Source organism: Podarcis cretensis (assembly GCF_951804945.1).
Source record: "Podarcis cretensis genome assembly, chromosome: 14".
In the NCBI taxonomy this organism is placed as follows: domain Eukaryota; kingdom Metazoa; phylum Chordata; class Lepidosauria; order Squamata; family Lacertidae; genus Podarcis; species Podarcis cretensis.
Genome location: NC_137183.1, coordinates 49,210,850 through 49,228,339, shown reverse-complemented (window position 1 = coordinate 49,228,339; position 17,490 = coordinate 49,210,850). Strand labels below are relative to the sequence as shown.

The window sequence follows — 17,490 nt, the reverse complement described above, 5'->3', positions numbered from 1 at the left end:
ACTGGACAGAGAAGGGAAATAAAGAGGGAGGCAATGCCTGTGGAGGTGGGTGGGTGAGGGACAACAAGGGCCTGTTTACCGGCACAGGAAGACGTAGCAATCCTGGGTGTGGAAATGCCCAAATTCCTCCTCAGGAAGGCGGGCAAACTTCTTGCCTTCCAGGACAAAGCCCTCCATGCCATCCAGGTCTTCGTTCCATTCCTCCATGAGCTGCTCTGCCTGCCCCCCAAGAAAGAAAGAGTTAAGTTGCAGTGGGACTGATGGCAGAACTAAGATGAAGACTGAACGCAGCAGTGAAGAGGTGTCACTTACCGTATTTTTCGCTCCATAAGACACATTTTTTCCTCCTAAAAAGTAAGGGGGGGTGTCTGTGCGTCTTATGGAGTGAATGCCTATGGACAGCGGTGGGATCCGGAGGAGGATACATGGCTCCACTTCCTTTCCTCCTCCGTGACTCATTTTGAAGCAGCAAAGCGGGAGAGGAGCGGGAGAGGAGCCGCTTACATGGGTGTAAGTGGCTCCTGTCCAGCTTTGCTGCTTTAAAGCAAGCTGGGGAGGAGGGACGGACGGACAGGCGGGCTCCCCTTCCTTCCCCCCTCTGTGGCTCACTTTAAAGCAGCAAAGTGGAAGAGGAGCCGCTTATACGAGAGGAGGCTGCTGGAGTTCCTGTGTTGGGTTCGTCCGGGGGTGTGCTGCCTCCCCGCTTGTCGCTCCTTGAGTGCGTACGCTACAGAAACATACAGCTCCTGTCCCTTTCACTCTGATGTAAAGGTAACGGTAAAGGGACCCCTGACCATTAGGTCCAGTCGTGACCGACTCTGGGGTTGCGGCGCTCATCTCGCTTTACTGGCCGAGGAAGCCGGCATACAGCTTCCGGGTCATGTGGCCAGCATGACTAAGCCGCTTCTGGTGAACCAGAGCAGCGCACGGAAACGCCGTTTACCTTCCCACTGGAGCAGTACCTATTTATCTACTTGCCCTTTGATGTGCTTTCGAACTGCTAAGTTGGCAGGAGCTGGGACCAAGCAAGGGGAGCTCACCCCGTCGCGGGGATTCGAACCGCCGACCTTCTGATCGGCAAGTCCTAGGCTCTGTGGTTTAACCCACAGCGCCACCTGCGTCCCTATATCACTCTGATATACAGGAAGTTTATTACTAAAATAGTTTAGTACAACATTTGATTCAGAATATTCCCCCCCCCTTTTCCTCCTTTAAAAACTAGGTGTGTCTTATGGTTAATAATAATAATAATAATAATAATAATAATAATAATAATAGAAGACCACCCTTCATCTGAAGATCTCAGGGTGGTTCACAGCATAAAAATACTGTGGGAAAAGCAGTCTCCCGGACTGCTGATATATCTCTCTGCTGTAAATAAACGCTTCTTAGATTAGAAAGAAGCTGTGTACGTAGTGTTTTTCTGCATGGGTGAGATTCCTCAACACAGGCTACTCCGCTCATCGCTATACTCTGCTAGACGCCGGGAGAAGCACTGAGTCGCAGCAGAGGTGTGCCGGACGTTAAATCTCACAAATACAAGATAAAAACCCAAAATTCCTAATAAAAAGAAGAGCAAAACAAACCCATAACCTCCCCTCTCCAAAATGGGGGGAAAGGAGGCTTTGAGACCCACAGACAGGGCTGAACGATGGGGCAGGAGATGCTCCTTCAGGTACGCAGGACCGAGGCCTTTTAGGGCTTTCAAGGTCTGCACCAACGCTTTGAATTTTACAGACCTCAGGGGGCATGTAGGGGCTCACTGGCAGAGTCTTCAAATTAAAGAATTCCACGTAGGAATTTTCTCCTTGGTTTGAGTACAATGAGTTTGGGGTCGTACGACGACCGGGGCAGGAAGCAGCAGGGCAGATTTGAGACCCCCTCACGCCTCTGCTTCACGCGAGGAGAATCTGCAGAGGAGAATCTCGGCCCAGCCACCCGCTCTGTCCGAGACCTACCTCGCTTAGCGGCATGGGGGGCTGGCGCGGCAGGAAGAGGGCTGTCAGGTCAGCCTTCATCTGGTCCTTTTTCTCCAAGTCTTTCTGAACTTTTCCTGAAAGGCCGTCCGCCTGCTTGACCGACTCTGCGTTGCGGGTGTAATCCACCTTCAGCACATCATCCCAGTTCTTGAATTTGGACTTGAAGACCTGGGGGGGGGGGGCAAAAAAGGACAGACATCACCAAAGAATTGATGCTTTTGAATTCTGGTGCTGGAGGAGACTCTTGAGAGTCCCATGGACTGCGAGAAGATCAAACCTATCCATTCTGAAGGAAATCAGCCCTGAGTGCTCACTGGAAGGACAGATCCTGAAGCTGAGACTCCAATATTTTGGCCAGCTCATGATAAGAGAAGACTCCCTGGAAAAGACCCTGATGTTGGGAAAGATGGAGGGCACAAGGAGAAGGGGACGACAGAGGACGAGATGGTTGGACAGTGTTCTCGAAGCTACCAGCATGAGTTTGACCAAACTGCGGGAGGCAGTGGAAGACAGGAGTGCCTGGCGTGCTCTGGTCCATGGGGTCACGAAGAGTCGGACACAACTAAACGACTAAACAACAACAACAAATGTGGGTTTTTAAAAAATGAATACACTGGTACCTCGGGTTACAGACGCTTTGGGTTATGCGTTTCCAGGTTATGGACGCGCCAAAACCCGGAAGTACCAGAACGGGTTACTTCCGGGTTTTGGCCCTTGCGCAGACGAGGCGCTGCGGGTTGCAAACGTTTCTCCCGCACGGATCACGTTTGCAACCCGAGGTTCCGCTGTAAATAAATACCCGTCCACCCACCTACCTGGCACTCAGTGCCCTCTAGGTTGCGGGTCACCATGGCGTGTTTGGGGCGATGCAGCATGCTGCAGAGCTCCTGGCCCAACTTGAGGGCAGCGGCGCGCACGAGGCGAGGAGACTTCCGGCCGATCCAGATGAAAACGTCAGACCAGCAGTCCAGGATGTAGACGGACTTTGTGTCCAGCAGACTTTGAAGCTGCGGAAGGGGAGACAAGAAGGAAGGGTTTCGATTCACCTTGCTCGGCTGCCAAGATCCGTTTAGGTGGCTCCTCAAGGCCTGGTGCCAGAACTGCCCAAAGGGCCCGTCGGAATGGCAGTTATTTGGAAATGCGCTGCCCCCATTTCAAAGCAGCTGTGTAAGCTGAGGGCCTTCTCAGTAGTGGTGCCCACCCTAATAAATGCCCTCCCATAGATGGCAAAGACATAAGTTACTATGGCTGAATCTACACAGATACAAAAAACGGTGTGAAAACCCTTTTTAAAATAAAGTTGTAAAATATATATGGAATTTGCCATTAGCTCATCAGCGCCATCTAGTGCCACATTTGTATAATGCACTTTAAAGCTAAAGGGCCTCTGACAGTTAAGTCCAGTCACAGACAACTCTGGAGTGGCGGTGCTGATCTCACTTTACAGGCCGAGGGATCCGGTGTTTGTCTGTGGACAGTTTTTCCGGGTCATGTGGCCAGCATGACTAAGCCACTTCTGGCAAAACCAGAGCAGCGCACGGAAACACCGTTTACCTTCCTGCCGGAACGGTACCTGTTTATCTACTTGCTTTTGAACTGCTAGGTTGACAGGAGCTGGGACTGAGCAACGGGAGCTCACCCCGCTGCGGGGATTCAAACTGTGGCTTTAACCCACAGCGCCACCTGCGTCCCATAATGTTATAAGGAGTTAAGCATAAATAAGCATTATAGTATTGATGGAAAATAAAGGTAAAAATAAGTTAAGATATTTATATGACAGAGAAAGATGGATAGGAATTGCTGAAACAATTAATAGAAGTGGAATACAAAAAGGGAGGTGAGAGGAGGTCCTTGAAACAAGGGTATGAAAGATAGACTACTGAAATGGTACAATGTATGTTTTTAAATTGTTTTTGTTTTGTTTTGTTTAGGTTACTGTTGTGTTTCGTATTGTTTATATATTGTATTGTATTGTTCTTTCCTTTTCTTGTTTTTTTTTCTTTTTTTCTTTTTTCTTCTTTTTCCTTTCTGTAAGTTTTAAAAGTAATAAATATTATTTAAAAAAAAAAAGAAATGAAAATAAATAGGTCCCCTGATGCAGTTGTGTTCCTGGGAGAGAGTAGAGCTTCCCCCTATATTCCCTCTCCCCATCCCATTCCTGCATAAGTTTTTGATTTGAGTTTCCATTGAAATGAGGCTGTATTTTAATGTTTTAATGTTGCATTTTAATCTTGTTTTTAAGTTGTATTTCAATTAATTTGTTTTTATATCGGGTGTTAAGATGCCCTGAGCCCGGTCTTGGCTGGGGAGGGCAGGGTATAAATAAATTTTATTACTATTATTATTATTGCAGGGGGTTGGACTAAATGACCCCAGGTGGTCTCTTCCAATTCTACAATTCTACAATTCTCTCTCTCTATATATATATATATAGAAACATAGAGCCGTGTACCAGTCTCATTTCTGGCAGCAGATCCACTTTGGGCCTCTTCTTGTGTTCCACAGAAAGCTTGTAGTTGATCTGGGGTAGCTCCAGGTAACCCAAACCCAAACCGACCTGTGGGAGAACGGGAGAAGGAAGGAGAAAGGGGGGAAAGGGTGTTAGCAGGGAGAAGGGAGCAATCAAAAGCCCACCTGGCAAGGCTTTTCCTGCTCCGGTGTCTCTTCTGCCCCATACTTTTAAAGCAGCGTCATACCGCTCTATATATCCCTGGCTTCCCGCAAAGGATCCTGGGAACTGTAGTTTGTTATGGGTGTTGAGAGCTGTTATAAGTGTTTGGGTGTGACCAGGGTAGAATTGATTTAAATCAAATTGATTTAAATCACTAGTCAGTAAGACTTTATCTAAATCATTTTTTTCTTTACAAAAGACTCATTCTTGCTGGTATAATCTTAATATTTACAACCAGATGAAGGCTTATAGTAAATTTTCAGAGTAGTTTTTCCAGTCATATCAAAAATTACTGATTTGGTTATACAGCAGTACCTCAGGTTGCGAATGGGATCTGTTCCGGAGCCCCGTTCACATCCTGAACAGAACGTAAGACGCAACGGTGCGTCTGCAGGTCGCGTTTTGCCGCTTCCGCGCATGGCATCATTTTGAGCGTCTGCACATGCGTGAGCGGCGAAACCCGGAAGTAACGCGGTCCATTACTTCTGGGTTGCCGTGGAGCGCAACCCAAAAGCGCTCAACCTGAAGCACATTCAACCTGAGGTATGACTGTACTACAGTGGTGCCCCGCAAGACGAATTCCTCACAAGACGAAAAACCCGCTAGACGAAAGGGTTTTCCGTTTCTCGAGGCGCTTCGCAAGACGAATTTCCCTATGGGCTTGCTTCGCAAGACGAAAACGTCTTGCGAGTCTTGCGAGTTTTTTCGCTCCCCCCCCCTTTTCTAAGCTGCTAAGCCGCTAATAGCCGCTTAGCCGCTAATAGCCGCTAATAGCTGCTAAGCCGCTAATAGCGCTAATCTGCTAAGCCGCTAATAGGGGTGCTTCGCAAGACGAAAAAACCGCAAGACGAAGAGACTCGCGGAACGAATTATTTTCGTCTTGCGAGGCACCACTGTATTAGAAATACAGAGACAGATAACTATGAAATTATTGTCAGGTTTTTAATAAGTTAACTGTTTATATTTGGACAACCTTTCTGCTGTATTTTACTGGAAGGAGAAAAATAATCATTTAAATGTTTTATTTAACTAAAACAATAACATTATAGCATATGTATCCATGTTTGCTAACTGATGCAGTTAAACAATTAAAGATAAGAAACTGAGACTGAGCTTTAGCACACGTGAAAAACTGAAAACAAATCTTTATTTCCTGATGAATAGCCTTTGGAGTCTGGACCATAATGTAACTTAAATAGAAAACTATATTTACAAAGATTTTTCCTCCAAAAGCATTTTATTTTAAAAATCCGATTTAAATGAAAAATAAAATCCAATTTAAATAAAACAAAAATCCAAAAAAAAATAATCATTGATTTTTATCCACCCTGGGTGTGACAGGTGTCTGCACCAACTCACCTTGTAGAGTTTAGGTCTGGGAGGCTTGAAGTCATCTGGGACGTTGGGCTTGATCTCATCCGGCTGCCCCCCCAGGACCTCCCAAAACTCGGGCGCCTCCTGCGTCTGACTGACGGTCAGGATCTCTGCCTTCCCCTTCCTCTCGTTCTTGTTGATCTTCTCTGCGAAAAGCCTAGGGTGGGGGGAAGAACGCAGCGGAAGACTGATTCAGGGAAGGAGAAACGGGAGCTCAGAGGAGCAGATCACCTGCTCTGCATTGTAACAAGGGTTCAGCTCCAATTACTGTTTGATTTTTCATTTACTTAATACACTTCCACCCCTCCCCTCCCAAAAGAGTCCAGGGTGTCGAACGACGAAGCAGCAAAACAATACATCTGAACCACCAAACGCTTCAAAACACCTGGAAACAAAATTTACAAACAGATCTTATCCGCACAGGTAATAACCTCAAGGTGGCCGGGATATAAAAATGGCACATAACCAGTTTCCAGTAAGCACAATTCATGGCAAGCAAATCAACAGTGAAAATCCATGTATTATTTGTCTACGGAGCCCTTAAACAACTTGGGGGCAGTCTGCATGCGAGATGACATTAACCCATGACATGCCCACTTGACCGCTGACACGGTTGAAGGTGCTGCATAATATCTATTTGTAAGAAATCAATCTTATATGCGCTCTGCGTGGGGCTACCTTTGAAGGTGACCTGGAAACTGCAACTAATCCAGAATGCGGCAACTAGACTGGTGACTGGGAGCAGCCGCCAAGACCACATAACACCGGTTTTGAAAGACCTACATTGGCTCCCAGGACATTTCTGAGCACAATTCAAAGTGCTGGTACTCACCATGAAAGCCCTAAATGGCCTCGGTCCAGTATACCTGAAGGAGCGTCTCCACTACCATCGTTCAGCCCAGACACTGAGGTCCAGCTCTGAGGGCCTTCTGGCGGTTCCTTCACTGTGAGAAGTGAGGTTACAGGGAACCAGGCAGAGGGCCTTCTCGGTAGTGGCACCCGCCCTGTGGAACGTCCTCCCATCAGATGTCAAGGAAATAAACAACTACCTTATGTTTAGAAGACATCTGAAGGCAGCCCTGTTTAGGGAAGTTTTTAATGTCTGACGTTTTAATGTATTTTTAATATTTTGTTGGAACATGCCCAGAGTGGCTGGGGAAACCCATCCAGATGGGCAGGGTATAAGCAATAATTTTTTATTTTTATTACAGTGTGGCAGCATCTACACTTTGGAACTCCCTGCCTATTGATATCCGTCAGGCATCTTCACTGTACACATTTTGGCACCTGCTAAAAACCTTTTTTTAAAGGCAAGTCTACCCAGATGTCTGGAATGCTTGTATGTGTTTTAATCTGTTTTTAGTTTACTGCTGGTTTTAATTTCTTGAATGTTTTAAAGTGTTGTTACTCATTTTGATTGATTTTTTTCATTTTCATTTGCAAACTGCCTTGAGGGTTTTTGTCGCTACGAAGAAACAGTGTATAAATTTTAGGAAATAAAGTACAAATAAAATAAACAAAATATGATAATGGCATCGGCAGTTCAAATAAAGTTTACCACAGACATCACCCAAAGACCCAAAGCTACTGACATCAACCACAACCCTCTCCTTGCTTGAGGAGTTACCTGGCTTTGGTGGTGCCACTCAGCGTGGCCTGGCTACCCCTCCAGATGTAGATCTCCAGGCCATGGTCCAACAGGAAGACGAACCTTGAAAAAAAAGTCCCAAAAAAGAGGCAAGTTGGAGATAAAGAAAGGAAAAGACCCTAAAGACAAGGTCATCAGAGTTTTTTTACACGCAACAGCGGCCGCAAGAGTACATGTGGCCAAAAATTGGAGGAGACTCCCTCAATGTCACAGTGGCAAATCAAATTCTGCAAATATATCGAACTAGCCAAGATGACAGCGTCAATTAGAATGCAATCAAAACAAGAATTAAGAAAGGAACGTAAGCGTGTTGAAGAATATATTGTACAGTATTACTTCAATGGAAATCTTTGGATAAGTACTGACTGAGTTCATTAATGCAATGATTCTAGAATAGAGGACTGATTAATGTGATGAATAAATACGAACACAATGATAGAGTTTTAACGTAGCAAGAAGGACATCTTGCAGGGGAAGTCTCTAACTCACTGAGGGTTTATGACCCATAGGCTACCCTCATCTGGCTTAGCTGGCCAGTCCAAGCCATTCCCAGGGTGTGGCTGCTGTCACATACCAACAGCTTCTAGGAGCCACAGGTGGAAACTGAATATCATCTCTCACTTTCCATATTTCTGATGCTGCTATTGAGAGATGCCCTTGTACATTATCACAAGATGTAATAAATAATAATAATAATAATAACAATAATAATATTTTATTTATATCCCACCCTCCCCAGCTGAAGCCGGGCTCAGAGCGGCTAACAACAATAAAAGTAACACAACATTCTAAAATCAATTCATTTGAAAATCAATTCAGAGTCAAATTAATGGCAACCATTGGGCTAGAGTTCTGTGAGGATTACCAAAGGAGGGGGTCAGACTGTGCCTTGGCCAAACAGCTCTGTCTTGCAGGCCCTGCAGGCCCTGCAGAAAGATGTCAAGTCCCGCAGGGCCCTAGTCTCTTGTGACAGAGCGTTCCACCAGATCGGGGCCTCAGCCGAAAAAGCCCTGGCTCTGGTTGAGGCCAGCCTAACCTCCCTGTGGCCCGGGATCTCCAAGATGTTTTTGTTTGAAGACCGTAAGGTCCTCTGTGGGACATACCAGGAGAGGCGGTCCCATAGGTACGAGGGTCCTAGGCTGTATAGGGCTTTAAAGGTCAAAACCAGCACCTTGAACCTGACCCTGTACTCCACCGGGAGCCAGTGCAGCTGGAAAAGCACTGGGTGAATGTGATCCCGCGGCGAGGACCCTGTACGGAGTCTCGCTGCGGCATTCTGCACCCGCTGGAGTTTCTGGGTCAGTCTCAAGGGCAGCCCCACATAGAGTGAGTTACAATAATCAAGTCTAGAGGTGACTGTCGCGTGGATCACAGTGGCTATGTCAGGGCGAGAGAGGTGAGGAGCCAACTGCTTAGCTTGGCGGAGATGAAAAAATGCCGCCTTTGTTATAGCTGCAATCTGCGCCTCCATGGAAAGACGTGTATGAAATAAAATCATCCCAGGTGGCATCAGGAGCCGGCTATATTGTGCCATTTCCCCATCTGAGAGTGCAACAGTCCTAACATCCCAATGCCAAGCAGGGATTGTCTAAATTTTCCAAGGATTTCCATCTCCGAACTCCAGATTGCTGCGCAACAATCAATAAAGAACAAACCAATTCCTTGCATTTAATATTATGGTTTACTCCCTCAAATATGGATAGCAAACACTAACGTGGAGTTAAAGTTTTCTCGTTCTTTAAAAGAAATTCTTGGTGGACCTTAGAAAAAAATAACTCCTTAGCCCAATTCAAGGATGCCTTTGCATGTATAGCTCCACCAATGTAATGAATTGATTGAGGACTTCCTATGAGACAGATGGCCTAGAATGCCAACGCAGCCATACATAATATTTTAGGGATTAGTTTCCCCCAAAATTGCTGATTTTAGAGGATCCCGTTTCCAAAAGAGAATCGCCCTAAATATTTACCGAGGGTCCAAAGAGGCTGCCTTCAGAGGTACCGGTTCCAACTTTATGTTCTTCTTTCCATAAACGCGGTAAAGCCTACATTGAAATTGGAGGGCGAAAATGTTAGATGACAGGGGGAAACTTAAATCCACCAATGGGTCTGTTGGCCAAAGGTCTTGGAAGTTTTGCAATTCATGAAGATTTCCCCATCTTCCTTAAAATAAGAGGTCCTTGAAAACGGCCAGCACAGAGGAGGAAATGGATTGACACTAGATCAAGAGAGGCTGCTCTGGGGCAAAAAAACTTGGCGGTTTGGAGGCCTCTGTCATATAATTTTTACACTAGAAAGATCTAGGCAGAGAAGACTGATCTATCAGGGCACTGCCCCACCAAGGGGAATTACAAGCTAAACAGTTTCCCCCAAATTCAAAACAATCTTAAAGTCACAAATCTTTCCTGCATCCCACATTATTTATTAACCTGCTGTCAGAACTTGAGACATTCCTGATAATCTCCTGTTCTCTGACCAAATCAGTTTTTCGTACTGCTGAATCAACCCCAATCCAAAATTATTGCTATGGCCAAGATGTCCTCTTCCATCTGCCTCTAGGCAGAATAATCAAATGAAAAATTAGAAATTTAGTAGTGTTAGGTAAAGGTAAAGGTACCCCTGCCCATACAGGCCAGTCTTGACAGACTCTGGGGTTGTGCGCCCATCTCACTTAAGAGGCCAGGGGCCAGCGCTGTCCGGAGACACTTCCGGGTCACGTGGCCAGCGTGACATCACTGCTCTGGCGAGCCAGAGCCGCACACGGAAACGCCGTTTACCTTCCCGCTGGTAAGCGGTCCCTATTTATCTACTTGCACCCGGAGGTGCTTTCGAACTGCTAGGTTGGCAGGCGCTGGGACCGAGCAGCGGGAGCGCACCCCGCCGCAGGGATTCGAACCGCCGACCTTTCGATCGGCAAGTCCTAGGCGCTGAGGCTTTAACCCACAGCGCCACCTGCGTCCCTGTAGTGTTAGTAGTGTTAGTAGTGTTAGTCCCCCGCAATTCAGAAACAGAGGGGAACAAGGAGAAGAGCCAGGAGTCATAAGAGCATCTTCCAAAAAATATATATCTGGATCTGCTAAATTACAAGTGAGCCTTTAAAGAGGCAGCAGACTGAGGCCCAGTCAGAAGAGACAACCTTTTGTGGTGAGGTCAGGTGGGATTGCTATGAGGAATTATGAAAAATGAAGCAAGCCATTGTGTCAGCGATGAAAGCATGGCTTTGACTGGGCTTGGGTCATTTGACATGAGTTCTGATTCAATCCCACAAGCCTCTGCACCTCTGCCATTTTTTCTCTGCCTGACAGTCAGGTATAGAGCATTTTACACAGACCAGGCATCCTGGGCCATAAAGACAGGAGGTAGCTTTGATGTAGCTTTTGTTAATCTTTAGGCCAGGAGGAAAGTTCACATGGAAGTGGTAAATGCCTATCTCTCTCTTTCCTGTTTACTGCCTGTTTATGACCTTCCGGGGTTTGCTAAATGCATTCCTCCTTGATTCCTGTTTTATTTATCCTAAAACATGTATTCATGCATGTAGTTAAGAGGCTTCCTCTGATCTGGTTTTATCCCCACATGGGGTTTTTTGAAATGCTCAGAGGAAATCTGATTGGTTCTTACAAACACTGTGTAAAAAGTTCTTTTGTGAATAAAACGACCTGGGTCAGGGGGTGGTGAAATTCGAACTTCCTCCCAGAGTCTTGCTGGCCAAGCCTTGCGTCTATTTTATTAATCAAGGTCCAGTCCTTTCCTTTGCCTTCAGAACGCAACACCTTTGACCTGAAAGTTGCACCCAGTAATCCCAAATACTCTAGGGCTAGCAGAAAAAGGACTCTGTATGGGCTCAGAAGCACCCTCTCCTCACACAAAAGCAAAACGAGATTTGGGTGCTGTGCCCTGGATAGAAATATTAAAAACAGAAGAAGTACCAGGTCTCAAAAGGGGACATTATCATCTGTAATGGTTCTAGGGGTTGCTCGTGCGTGAGTCGTCGCAACACTTGCCTGGGATACCTGGGTGAACCCTTTCTGTCCGGACAGCCACCCATCCGTGGCTGCCTCAATCGCTGGCAGAATCCGTCAGTGGGCGTTTCTTGAATTTCTTCCAGCAAAGAAGCTCTTTGACGCCTAGTCTCCGCCTACTCTCCCTGCGCAGAAGTCTTCTGCGCAGGGAGGGTGTGGGCAGCGGAGGACACGTGCTCTCCCCGCTGGTCTCCGGCGAGGAGTCATGGAGCCACCTCGCCGATTCCCCCATCTGCCCCCCTTCTCCACTGGTGCTACACTGATTTCCTTCCCCAGCAGATGGGCTGCCTCTCTCCCTCCTGGGACACTCTCCGGCATCCCTCTGGAGCCCTCCCTCCTCCTCTGGCTCTGATAGCAGTTCCCTGACATCATCATTTCTTACCTGGTGACATAGTGTGTGTCTTCCACTGTATAGAAGCCACTGGCCGTCCCACCTTCAATGTAGGAGATCTCGTGATCGAAGACCTGCCAACAGCCACGAAAGTTATTTTTTTAACATCATCATCATCCATTTGGATGAGATACCAAAAGAAGACAAAAAACTATTTCTGTATGCGATAACGGCGGCCAGAGTTTTGATAGCTCAAGGATGGAAACATCAAGATCTGCCGACTATCAAGGAATTACACAAAACAAATGAAATACCATGAAAATCCCTGAAACGAGAAGTAATCAACTAGAAATATTATCTTATAGAAATAAACTAAATAATAAGTGTTATGTAGTGAAGTTTCACCCTGGGCCAGCAGGGGGATACTGTATATAGTTTTCACTCAGGTCTGTAGATAGTTTTCACTCAGGTCCACGTCAGTTATTTTAGGCGGGAAACGCTGAGCTGTTGTTGCTACAATGTTGACAGCCGGCTGCCTATAAAAGCAGGCCGGCTGAGCTGTTTGCAGTCAGTTCTATTCCAGCTTACAAAATAAAGAGCTACTTGGAGAAATCGCTGTGTCGTCTGCTATGTCAACCCACAACTTAACAATAAAGATCAAAAAGTTTAAGGAAAAAATGAGGAAAACCTAGAATTGAACAAAGCCTTAACGGGATGCCAGCTACAAACCTCGTTTCACTGAACTATTCAGTTTCCTCAGAAGGAAATAGAGAAATCATAAACCTTAAATGACCAAATTCAAAGAAAGGGGATAAAACTCCCAAAAATTCTGAAGTATTATAATCCTAGCTCGACCTAGGTAAAGCAAAGCGCAGTAATAAAGGATTGAGGACTCAAAGGTACAGTTTCTAAAACTGAGTTTACAAAAAAGGTTTGAAAACCTAAATGGCAAATTTTAGACACAGCCCAACTTGAAGAAAGCCAAGCACAGTAATAAAGAGTTGAGGACTCAGCTGTGAATTTTTATGTATTGAGGAATGGCAAACAGAGATGGTAGAGTACGCAGAATTAGCCCGGCTGACTGGACAAATAAGTGAGCAGCACGACCAGACGTTCCAAAAAGACTGGAAGAAATTTATAACTTACCTTGAGAAACACTGTAACTTGAGAAACACTGTTTACATATAAGAACATTGGCAGGTTTGAGATAAACCTTACAACGTATAATTGTTGGAGCATTCTATATGAGATAATAGAAAGAGCTATGTATAGATATGAACAGTATGCTGATATAAATCAATGTGTAAATATTATAGTGTGGAAACAAGAAAACCAGAAGAAGGGTAGAGGGAAGTGTAATCCTGAGAGTTTTAGGCTACTCATATTGTAAGAATGAATAAATATATATGAAAATCAATAAAAACAATTGCAAAAGAAAGTTATTTTTTTAAAAAGCCGAAAGGGGATAGATAGATATAGCCAGCAACCTGCAGAGAGGAAGGAGCTTACCTGGCTGAACTCGTCACTCTCGTCTCCCATCTCCTCCCGGATGCTTCGGCATTCAGCGCCCAGATAGTTGCGCAGGTTGACCGCATGGATGGCAGAGCAGGCTTTCTTGTCGAGCGTGGCTTCCTGGCCAATCCAGTAGTAGATCTCCCAGTTCAGTGAGCCGTTATCGTCTAGGAAAGTCTGGGGAGAAGAAATGTTTGCAGCTGGACCAACGGGCAAGCTCAAAAACAAACCTTCCCTGCCCTCAAGGTCGCTTTGGGTTAGGGACCTGTGTATGGTGGCATCAAACCAGGCACAGTTCAACTTTTGTCTACTCCTGTGGCAAGGGCAGGGCATCCATGGACCTCCAGATGTTGTCAGACTCAAACTCCCACCAGCCCCAGCCAGCAAGGCCAAAGGTCCGGGATTATGGGAGCTGTATGTTTCCGAGGACAATTCAAAGTGTTGGTGCTGACCTCGGCCCAGTATACCTGAAGGAGCGTCTCCACTGTTATGTAGTGAAGTTTCACCCTGGGCCAGCAGGGGGATACTGTATATAGTTTTCACTCAGGTCTGTAGATAGTTTTCACTCAGGTCCACGTCAGTTATTTTAGGCGGGAAACCCTGGGCTGTTGTTGCTACAATGATGACAGCCGGCTGCCTATAAAAGCAGGCCGGCTGAGCTGTTTGCAGTCAGTTCTATTCCAGCTTACAAAATAAAGAGCTACTTGGAGAAATCGCTGTGTCGTCTGCTATGTCAACCCACAACTTAACATCCACCTCCATCGTTCAACCTGGACCCTGAAGTCCAGGTCCGAGGGCCTTCTGTCAGTTCCATCACTGTGAGAAGTGAGCTTACAGGGAACCAGCAGAGGGCCTTCTCGGTGGTGGCGCCCGCCCTGTGGAACGCCCTCCCATCAGATGTCAAGGAAATAAACAACTATCTGACTTTTAGAAGACATCTGAAGGCAGCCCTGTTTAGGGAAGTTTTTAATGACTGATGTTTTAACGTATTTTAAATCTTTGGTTGGAAGCCGCCCAGAGTCACTGGGGAAGCCCAGCCAGATGGGTGGGGTAGAAATAATAAATTATTATTATTATTATTATTATTATTATTATTATTATTATTTAGTCCTGACAACATCTGAAGGGTCACAGGTTCCTTATCCTTGGGAGATCATGGCCACCTTCACAATACATAAAATACTAGAATGCCACTTTAAACAGCCATGGCTTCCCCCAGAGAATTCTGAGAGCTGTAGTTAAGTGTGCTGAGAGTCGTTAAGAGACTCCTATTATGAGGGCACCCCCTAACAACTCTCAGCCCGCTTAGCAAACTACAGCTCCCAGCTTTAGGGGAACCCGTGACAGTTTAAGTCTCAGGACTGCAATACCTCAAGGTTCGCCTCTTTCCCATATGAAAGGACCTGGACCCTGCGATCATCTTTCAGTCCTTCTGAGGACTGGAGGGCAGCAACATGAGAAACGGCCTTTTCTGTGGTGGCTCCCCGTTTGTGGAATGCTCTTCCCTGGGAGAGTTCGGCTGGTGCCTTCGTTACATCTCTTCAGGTGCCAGGCAAAAATATTATTCTTCTCCCACGCTAATTAAACAATCTATAGCCTTTTAAACTGTGTTGGGAGTGTTATTGTTTATTACTTTGTTAAACATTTTTGTGTTTTCATATTGCAAACCGCCCTGCGATCTTTGGATGGAGGGCAGCATAGAAATTTAGTAATAATAATAGTAATAATAATAATAGTAGCGAAAGAATGGCAAGGAAAGCCGATGGAATACGCTGAAATGGCGAAGTTGACTGGAAGAATCAGAAATAAAGACAACAGAGACTTTAAAAAAGAATGGGAATCGTTTATGATATATTCACAGAAGCATTGTAAAAAAGTCGACTCATGGATGAAAGGATATAAGATTTTTGACATGACTGAGAATTGTATAGCCAGGGACGGAGAACTTCAAAGTGTTAAGATCAGCAGGCGGAAAATATGAAAACGAGAAGAGGCAGGAACGAAGATTTTGAGATATGCTTCAGAGGTCCAGACTATGGGGAGCCCGGAAAAATTAATAATTACAATTTGGACTATAATTGGTTGTTTGTTTGTTTTTTTTAGTTTATTATTTTTAATTGGATTATGATTTGGATATGTTGATTGGCTGTTTTTATTGGAAAATCAGCAAAAATGATTTTTTAAAAAAAAAAAAGTAAAGAAGGCGACTCACTAGCAGGGTTTGAGTAAACACTTACAATTAAGAAAATGAGTATAAACGTTTAAAGGTGATAATTGGGCAAATAGCAAAACATAAGATGTAATTTGGATATATGGTATGCTATAAAGATAATAAGAATATAACAATATTTAATTATAAAATTAAGGTAGAACAAAATAGGAGAAGCAAATATTTAAAGAAGAGAAAGTTGGGGGAAGTCAGGGGAGGGTGCTGGGGGAAGACTGGGGTTTATATATTCCTTTTGTGATAATGTTTTTTGTGTTAAATATAAAATTGCAAAACTTAATAAAATAAAATAAAATAAAATAATACTGGTAAGGTGGCATCCTAGCACATCCTAGTTTGGTGTGAGTGAGGCCCATGAAGCGATGGACAAGCAAGTCTCCAACCTCGCAGGGGTGGTTGTGAGGATAAAAACAAGATGTCTGCCCCCCTCACCTTCAGGACAATGTAGCAGTCGGCCTCGTAGAACTTCCCATGAAAGGTCTCGTCCACCATTGTGGGCACAAAGTTCTCGATCTGCCAGACGGTGACGCCAGGGAGCTGCCCAACATCCTCCGTAAAGAACTCAGAGTAGTTGAGCTGAGGCTTCTCCAAACTCTGATCCCAGCGGCGGGTTTTCAGGTCCGTGTACTTTGGGTCTCCGTTCTCCTAGCGCGGAAAGAAAACGGAGGGAGAGAGTGAGTTAGTAAAGGATCCTAACGGCAATAAGAACAAAGAATAACGGATCCTGGTAGATGAAAAGAAGGGGAAACTAGCGTGCGTTCAGACATGGGGATTATTGCATCGCATTTTCCTGATTATAATGCGACTGCTTCTTTAACCGGATTCTAACATTTCTTTGACGATGCAATACCTATTTGCTTTATGGGATGGTGGCTTTTTATATACTGCCATCCCGTGCTGAACTTATTTTTTTAAAAAATAGTTTTTATTAAGATTTTACATTTTTTAACATCAAAGTATCATAACATATCAGGGACGCAGGTGGCGCTGTGGGTTAAACCACACAGCCTAGGACTTGCCGATCAGAAGGTCGGCGGTTCGAATCCCTGTGACGGGGTGAGCTCCTGTGCCTCGGTCCCTGCTCCTGCCAGCCTAGCAGTTCGAAAACACGTCAAAGTGCAAGTAGATAAACAGGTACCGCTCCAGCGGGAAGGTAAACGGCGTTTCCGTGCGCTGCTCTGGATCGCCAGAAGCGGCTTAGTCCTGCTGGCCACATGACCCGGAAGCTGTACGCCGGCTCCCTTGGCCAATAAAGCGAGATGAGCGCCGCAACCCTAGAGTCGGTCATGACTGGATCTAATCGTCAGGGGTCCCTTTACCTTTACCATCATAACATATAACAAAAATACCACCCCCCAATTTTCCCCTCCTCTCCACGACTTCCCTCAGTTTCCTCTTCTGGTTTTTTGGCATATTATCTCCTCCTGCTTATTTGTTATTTCTTATTCTTTATTTTTTTTGCAAAAAATAGTTACAATTCTTCTCTTTTCATTTTAACATCAACATTCTATTTCCTACATTTGTTTTGTTAATTGCAAGTGTTTAATCCAGGCATTGGCAAACTCGGCCCTCCAGATGTTTTGGGACTACAACTCCCATCATCCCTAGCTAAGAGGACCAGTGGTCAGGGATGATGGGAATTGTAGTCTCAAATCATCTGGAGGGCTGAGTTTGCCTAAGCTTCATTTAATCAAACCCTGCAAGTGAGTCCATTTCTTTACATTGATTCT

At 45.3% G+C, this 17,490-nt stretch overlaps 1 protein-coding gene across 1 annotated transcript in view; it reads right to left on the bottom strand.

The window, feature by feature from the left end:
- The window catches only part of FLII (FLII actin remodeling protein), a 59,108-nt gene that overhangs the window by 10,935 nt on the left and 30,683 nt on the right, over positions 1 to 17,490 (bottom strand). The window contains exons 13-22 of the mRNA XM_079953674.1: positions 16,193 to 16,405; positions 13,531 to 13,710; positions 12,073 to 12,155; positions 9,642 to 9,716; positions 7,652 to 7,735; positions 6,010 to 6,181; positions 4,432 to 4,536; positions 2,795 to 2,986; positions 1,959 to 2,147; positions 80 to 219 (exon numbers count right to left, since the gene is read on the bottom strand). Coding sequence (XP_079809800.1) covers positions 80 to 219; positions 1,959 to 2,147; positions 2,795 to 2,986; positions 4,432 to 4,536; positions 6,010 to 6,181; positions 7,652 to 7,735; positions 9,642 to 9,716; positions 12,073 to 12,155; positions 13,531 to 13,710; positions 16,193 to 16,405 — 1,433 coding nt within the window. The remainder of the gene's footprint in view (positions 1 to 79; positions 220 to 1,958; positions 2,148 to 2,794; positions 2,987 to 4,431; positions 4,537 to 6,009; positions 6,182 to 7,651; positions 7,736 to 9,641; positions 9,717 to 12,072; positions 12,156 to 13,530; positions 13,711 to 16,192; positions 16,406 to 17,490) is intronic.